The sequence below is a fragment of the Phalacrocorax carbo genome, chromosome 25 (assembly GCF_963921805.1).
Source record: "Phalacrocorax carbo chromosome 25, bPhaCar2.1, whole genome shotgun sequence".
Taxonomy (NCBI): domain Eukaryota; kingdom Metazoa; phylum Chordata; class Aves; order Suliformes; family Phalacrocoracidae; genus Phalacrocorax; species Phalacrocorax carbo.
This window is the reverse complement of record NC_087537.1, coordinates 3,510,705-3,518,172: the sequence shown is the minus strand read 5'-3', so window position 1 is coordinate 3,518,172 and position 7,468 is coordinate 3,510,705. Positions and strand designations below refer to the sequence as shown.

The following is a 7,468-nucleotide window of genomic DNA, read 5'->3' as shown; positions in this document are numbered from 1 at the left end:
CCAGGGGTGGCTCCAAGGACCGCGGGTGGGAGGGATCCCCGGGGCTGGGTGCAGCGGGAGGCTGGACGGACAGACGCACACACCCCCCCGAGAGCCTGGCGGGGGGCAGAAGGTCAAAGTGGGACCCCCCCCCCGAGAGCGGGACGAGGCCCACGGCTGCACCCCAGGGTGGCCACCCCACGCAGCGGGACGGGGACACCGCGGCCGTGGTGTCACCGCTTCGCTCCCGGGGTGGTGGCGGCCACGGTCCCCAACTCCAGCAAAGGTCACCGGGAGCCAGCGCTCCGCTCCCACCCGTGCCAGGAAACCTGTGGGTGGGGGAGGTGTGTGTGGGGGGGTGATGCCACACCGGGGGCGGGGGCTGCAGGATGTCCTGTGTCCCCCACCCCGATGTCCCCACGCCCCGGCACAGCTCCCGCGCTGCACAGTGTCACTGGAAAGAGTGACAGCACAGGGGACAGTCCCAAGGGCCCCCCGTCCCCCTCCCCCGTCCCCTGTCCCTTGCCCCCATTCCCTGTCCCGAGGCCCCCCCCCCAGGGTGGGCTGGCCCTGATCCTGGCTCGGAGCACCCCAAAACCCCACCGTCTCCCCGGGGACACGTGGATTTTCTCTCTGGCGGGTGACACAGCCCGCGGCGTGGCGACGAAGAGCCCTGGCTGGGTGGCCGGGTTCACCCCCCCGCCTTGGGGACATTTTGGGGTGCAACGGGTCCCTCTCTCTGCCCACCGGATTGTTAGCATTTCAGGGGTTCCCCTGTGGCCTTGGCTGCCACCCAGGAGGGTGCTAGCACCCAAAGCGGGGGGCAGTGCCCCAGGAGGGATGTTTGCACCCAAAAGGGGGGTGGTTGCACCCAAAGAGGACTCTTTTTTTCACCCAAAGAAGGCTGTTTGCACCCAAAGGGGGGGTATTTGCACCCAAAGAGGGCTTTTTTCACCCAAAGAAGGCTGTTTGCACCCAGTGAGGGGGGCCAGCACCCCAGGAGAGGGTGTCTGCACCCAAGGATCGCGTTGTCACCCGAGGGGGAGGTACCTGCACGCGGGGGGGAGGGGTGTGTGAACCCCCAGGGAAGGGTATTGTCTGCCCCGGGGGGGGGGCGGGGTATGAGCACCCAAGGTGGGGGGGGCAGCACCCAAAGAGGGGGTGTCATTACCCCGAAAGGCCACTAGATGACGCCATCCGCCCAAGGATGCTGCGGGGGGCGGGGCGGGCCGCCGGGGTCCCTTCCCGCACCCCTCCCGCAGTTGAGGCAGGGGTGGGGACACTAGGGGACTCCCGTGGGCACCTCCGGGCTGAGGGGGGCCGTTTCCCGGGGGCATCTGGGGGTAACACCACCCCCCACCCCAAACCCCAGCCTTGTGGGGGGCACGGGGAGGGGACCCCCCCCGTACCTTTCTGGGGGTGCACAGGGGAGGGACCCCCCCACCCCAGCCTTCTGGGGGGTAGAGGGGGCGGGGGGGCGCTGGTAAGCCCTGCCAGCCCCCCCCCCCGGACACCCCCGGGTACCCCAACACAGCTACAGCCACCCCCACTGTCCCAGTTCACCCAAACTGGACGCCCCCCCGCCCGCCATGAGCTCCCGGGTTTTTGGGGCTTCACCAAGCGCCAGCCTGGCCGAGAAGCCTCCGGCAGCTGGAGGCACCAGTGCCTCCCAGTCCCAAACTGGTTTAGGACTGCACAGACCTGCTCCCTGTTTGCGCCCCGCTCCCCAGCCGCGTTCCCCGGCCTGCAGGTCTCCAACCGGCTTTTCCTGCTGGAGAAACCCTCTCCCAGAAGGAACCAGCCCTGGTGACAGTCCGGCTGCGGGGACAGCCTGGCCGGGGACCTCGGGGATGTCCCAGCGGCTCCTCCGGGACCTTGGGAAACCTCCCCAGGGAGGCCCTCGCGGAGCCCCAAGCGGGACAGGCGGCAGGGCTGGGCTTGTCCCAGACATTTCTGTCCCCCTCTGAATTAATTCCTCAAATCTCAAGTTACGTTTCCCATGCGGAGAGGCGAGGCCGTGCCTTCGCAGGGCTTCTGGGTCGCGCTTCTGCCTCGTCCCGGCTGCTTCCCTCTGCAACTCAGCTCAAGTTCTATTTCTTTCTATTTTTATTATTTCTATTTCTATTATTTCTGTTGCTATTTCTACTTCTATTTTGATTATTTCTAGTTCTATTTCAAATTTCTCCTGCTCCTATTCCAATGCACATTCGTATTCTTGTATTCATATTTTCCTATTCATATTTTCCTATTCATATTCTCCTATTCCTATTCCTATTCCTATTCCTATTCCTATTCCCGTTCCCGTTCCCGTTCCCGTTCCTGTTCCCGTTCCTGTTCCCGTTCCTGTTCCCGTTCCTATTCTATTTCCATTCTGTTCACATTTTTCCACCCCAGCCGCGGCCCCGGCGGTGGCGGCGGGTCCGGGACTCGAACCCGCGGCCCCGGAGGTGGCGCAGAGCCCCGCTGCGGCCGCCAGGTGGCGCCATTGCCCCGCGCTGCGCTGCGGGGGGGGCGGGGGACAACGCCGGGGGGGGGCAGGTGGGGAAAGCCCCGGCCAGGCTTAAGGACCCGCCCCCAGCCCCCCCAGCCCCTCTCAGGGGTATGGGCCTGCAGCGGAGGCAGAGACCCCCCCCCCCACCAAAATAAAAGTGCCCCCTCCCAACCCGCCCCTCCCCCAAACCCCCACCTCGGTCCTGGGTGAAGGGGGTGGCTGGGGACAGCCCTGCAAGTGCTGGGGGGGTCGCAGGGGCTGGCTGGGAGCCCCGGGCTGGGTGACACACCTGGGGGCTCTTAGGGCAGTGGGGGGGCCAGGGCCTGGACTGTGGGTGGGAGAGGGGCACAGATCCCCGGTGGGGGGGTGGGGGTGTGTGTGTCCCCAGAATCAGGGCTTGACACCACCCCAAGATCCCTACGAGGGAGGTTGGGGATAGCAAGTTTTGGGGTACAAGAGGGTCCCCCACTCCATGAGGCTGGGGATGGTGTTGAACCGGGAGACACTGGTAACTAGTGGGAGAAGGTGGGTGCCGGGGGGTGGGTGGTGTGTGTCTAAAACAGACCCCCCCATAGCCACCCAGCGCCAAGCCCAGATCCATCCTCCTCCCTAACCCCAACCCTTCCTCCCCCCCCAAAAACACCCCCTCATCCTGCTCCCCCTCCAAATCCCCCCACAGCACCAAGGGTCCCCGTGGGGGGTGGGGGTGGGGTACACCAATCCCCTTTCAAAAAAGTCCCCCTCCCGAATCACACGGTGTCCCCAGAGGCCCTGCCAGCCGCCCCCCCCGTCCCGCCCCTGCTGCTGCAGACAGGAGCCTGCGATCTTTATTTATTCCTTCTCCCTCCTTCACCCACTCTTTGTTGTTTCTTGAGAGAGGGAAAGAAGGAAAAAAAAAAAAAAAGAAAAAGAAAAAAAACACACACACAGAGAGAGGAGGCAGGAGCCTGTTTTGCCTCCCAGGCAATATTTCTGGAGCCAATCGGAATGCGCACCCACCCTGCCCTGCTCCCTAATTAAAGGCTTTAAGCAGGCGGCCGGGGCTGGAGGTTTGGGCACAGTCTCTTGGTTGCTCCTCGCAAGAGCCGGTGCGGAGGAGCCGGCTCAGGGCACGCCAGGCCTGACGCGCGGGCAGCCGGAGCCGCCAGGTTGGGGGGTCCCCAGCCAGGCGGGCAGCTTCCCCCCCCCCCAGTTCCAGCGATGAGCGGCTCTTTCGACAAGAAGCTCTCCAGCATCCTCACCGACCTCTCGGGCTCGCTGAGCTGCCATGCAGCCTCCAAGGACTCTCCCACCTTACCCGAGTCCTCCGTCACCGATCTGGGCTACTACACCAGCCAGCATGACTACTACTCGGGCCAGTCCTACAGCCAGCCCGTGAGCCACTACCCCTACCACCAGTTCAACCTCAACGGCATCGGCGCCGCCGGCACCTACTCGCCCAAATCCGACTATTCCTACAGCCCTTCCTACCGCCAGTACAGCCACTTCAGGGACCAGCAGCTCCCAGCCCAAGAAGCAGGTAGGATGCTCGGGAGAGAGGGGCCGCATCCATCCCACCGGTCCCCCGCGATTGCAGCGGGAGCTTGAGGAAGTTGCACCCCTCTAAGTGTCCCCAAGTTGGGGACGGGGTGGCCGCGGGGCTGGGGCTGGGAGTGTTGTCCCCACCGAAGGATGGGGTGGATGTTGGGGCAGGGCTCAGCCCCCCGCCCCCGGCATTCTGGCGGGGGGTGCAGTGGGATGGAGCCGGGCCGGATGCGGCCGTCGGGGGGAACGTCGCAGGGGACGGGGCAGCGCCAGCACACACAGCAGGATGACCCTGAGCTGGGGAGGGGGTTGGTCTGCGCTGGGACCCCGTTGCCGTCACCGACCTCACACCTCCGCTCTCTGCCCAGTGTCGGTGAAGGAGGAGCCGGAGCCGGAGGTGCGGATGGTCAATGGGAAACCCAAGAAGATCCGCAAGCCCCGCACCATCTACTCCAGCTACCAGCTGGCGGCTCTGCAACGCCGCTTCCAGAAAGCCCAGTACCTGGCGCTGCCCGAACGGGCCGAACTGGCTGCCCAGCTGGGGCTCACCCAGACCCAGGTAAGGGCAGAGCCTCCCCCCGAACCCCCTAACACCCCAATTCCCAGCCGTGGGCAGGAGGGATCAGCAAGAGAGGGAGCTGGAGCTGCCCCCCCACCTTGCAAAACCCGAATCAGTGAGGGTCTGGGAGAGGGGTCTGTTCACAGCCGGATGGTGAGAGCCGGGAGGGGATCTGGGGGTGCCCGGGGAGGGATGGTCCCCACTTGCTCGCAGGAGCAGGGGTCCCTGCTGCCAGATTTCCCCGCGCGGAGCAGAGCTGCGCTGCTAAGGAAAAGCTAGAGAGGAGGAAAGGAGCTGAGAGAGGGAACAGACCTCAGCTGTGCCCTGCTCCCCAGGTTTTGGGGTTTATCCCCCTCCCTCTGGAGCCAGCCCCATCCCAGACCTCGTTCTGCCCAGGCACCTGGCAGGGTCTGAGGCTGAATCCTGCCCCGGTGCCTGGGCGGGTCCTGGGTCAGCAACGCAGCCGGCCTCCCGGGAACGCGGGGCACCAAATCCCGGGTGGGGCGGGACGTTCGGCACAGGGTGCTCGGGTCAGGGTGCTCAGGATGGGGTGCTCGGGACGGGGTGCTGAGGACACCCCATCCCAGCAGCAGGTTCTGGCCCCGAGTCCAGCTGGAGCGCGGGGTCACGGCAGCCGGACCCTGCTCCCCCCGGACGGGATTTCTGGGGCTCCCCTTGGGTCCCTCCTCCCGGCGCTCCAGCTCCCCCATCCCTCTTGGTCCGGGCAGAGAGAAGGGAATTTGGGACAGGAGACAGATCCCCCCCAAGGGACCCTGTGCTGGGGGTGGCACTTCAGGCTGAACTGGAAAAGCAGGGACAGGTGTGATGGGCTTCTCCTCCCCACGAACCACCCAGTTTTGGGGCTAAACCCTTGCTTTTGGGGCTTGCCTGGCGTGGGGACAAATCGACCCCGCCGATCTGCTGGCATGAGGGCGAGCGGGTTGTCACCGCCGTCACCGCAGCGCCCGACTCCCCCGCACCCCGTCCCATCCCTGGCGCCCTCCCTGCCTGCGGGCCGGCGCTGGCGCCCTTGTGCCGCCCTTGGCGTGGCGCTCCCCAGCGCCCGGCCTTCCTCCTCCTCCCTTGGGCGATGAAGCAATCGGGGACACTGGGCAAAGGGCTGACGGAGCGCGTCACCCGCTCCCAGAGGGACATCCTGTTTGGGTGACAACCACCGCCGCCCCCACCCCTTCCCCGGGCGTCCAGCGCCGCCGCCTCACCCAGCACCGGGGACGCTCCCGACGCCCGGCGTGCCGTGATGCATGGTGTGACGGGCTCACCGCGACGCCCATGTCCCCGGGGGGGCTCCTCGCGATGCACCGCATCTCCGGGGTCCCCACGACACCCGTATCATGGGTGCCTTCCCACAGTGCATGGTGTGTCCAGGTTCACCCACGTCGTGGGGGGCTTCCCGTGTGTGGGGTCCCCGTGACGCCCGTGCCCTGGGTGCCTTCCCGCAGTGCACGGTGTGCCCAGGCTCTCCGTGACACCCACATCCCTTGTCCCTTCCCGCGTACCTGGGGTCCCATCGCCCCGGGTCCCCTTCCTGCACCCCCCGAGCGCCCCGGTCAACCGGGGCATCTGCTTTCGGTGGCGGGGCGCTGACTCCTCTCCCTCCCTTCCAGGTGAAGATCTGGTTCCAGAACCGCCGCTCCAAGTTCAAGAAGCTGTACAAGAACGGCGAGGTGCCGCTGGAGCACAGCCCCAACAACAGCGACTCCATGGCCTGCAACTCCCCCCCTTCCCCGGCCGTCTGGGACAGTAACTCGCACGGCAGCGCGCCGGGCCGGACCCCGCTCCCGCAGCCGCTTCCCTACAGCTCTTCCCCTGGCTTTTTGGAGGAGCACAACCCCTGGTATCACCCCCAGACCCTCAGCGGACCCCACGGACCCCACCAGCCACCGCCGGCCACCACGATGCATCACACCTCCCCGGGGCCTCCCCCCAACACCGGCGCCGTCTATTAACAGCCTGGAGTGAGAAAAGGAACAAGAGACAGTGGCAGAACTCCTTTGCCTCCTTTTTTTTCCCCCTATTTTTTTGGTTTTTCTTCTTTGTTTTTTTTTTTTTTAAGAAAAAAGGACACCCATGTACACGCACCCCTAGATATACACTTACATATCCTATCCTCTCCCAGCTCATCTCAGGAACAAGAGGACTGCAAAGGGTTAAACTCTTTAGCTCCCAGCCCAGCGCAGGAGGAAAAGGTGGCGAATTCTTCTTATGCATATTTTTTTTTCTCTTTTTCCATCACCCCCTAATAAAAATGGCCCCCGAGGAGCCACATCCCGCCGGGGGTCCCTCGCCGGAGCTTTGCCTCTTGGGGCCACCCCATTGAGCTGCCTTTGGGGGAGCTGCCCCACGCCACAGCCCCCCGCCCCGAGCACGGGTGGGCACCCAGGCGGGGTGCGAGGGGCACCCGGAGCACCTGCACCCCAGCGGGGATGGAGCTCGTGGGGAGCAGGACGCGGCGCGTGGGGGCCCATCGCCGATGCCAAAGGATGCGCTTCGCCCTCGCGGCACCCGAAATCCGGGCACTGGGAGCGGTTTGGGGGGGCCACGGACGCCCCACGGGAGCAAACCGGGACCCCCCAGCCCAGCCGCTTCTGCGGCAGCTTCGCGGGAATCGCCCGGGACGATGCTCAGACAAAAAGGTGGTTATTTAAAAATAGATAAAAAAGGGTGGGGTGGGGGATATTTTAATATTTAAACAGTTCAGAAATGGCTTAAGTTATTTTTTAAAGAGAAAAATCGCGCTCATGTCCATTTTCTAACAGTGCCTCCATCCGTGTCAGTTAAGCTAATGGCGAAGCAAAATGCCTATTTTTTAAATAAATCGACAACACATTTTAAAGAAAAAAAAAACCTCTTTACTATTTTTTAAGAGAATGATGCTATTTTTTTAAAAGCAGAAA

The 7,468-nt window shown here is 64.2% G+C and overlaps 1 protein-coding gene across 1 annotated transcript; it reads left to right on the top strand.

Annotated features, from left to right (window-relative positions):
• The first annotated feature begins 1,106 nt into the window (after positions 1-1,106).
• On the top strand, positions 1,107-6,681 carry DLX3 (distal-less homeobox 3). Its single transcript, XM_064473286.1, has 3 exons — positions 1,107-3,989; positions 4,363-4,553; positions 6,179-6,681. The coding sequence occupies exons 1-3, from the start codon at positions 3,671-3,673 to the stop codon at positions 6,518-6,520; spliced, it is 852 nt and encodes a 283-aa protein (XP_064329356.1). The 5' UTR covers positions 1,107-3,670; the 3' UTR covers positions 6,521-6,681.
• Positions 6,682-7,468: the final 787 nt, after the last annotated feature.

Excerpts from the sequence above, each read along its gene's own strand:
- DLX3 (XM_064473286.1), top strand. The coding sequence starts at position 3,671 with ATGAGCGGCTCTTTCGACAAGAAGCTCTCCAGCATCCTCACCGACCTC. Across the intron at positions 3,990-4,362 it reads GCTCCCAGCCCAAGAAGCAG|TGTCGGTGAAGGAGGAGCCG; the intron begins GTAGGATGCTCG and ends CTCTCTGCCCAG. Across the intron at positions 4,554-6,178 it reads TGGGGCTCACCCAGACCCAG|GTGAAGATCTGGTTCCAGAA; the intron begins GTAAGGGCAGAG and ends CCTCCCTTCCAG.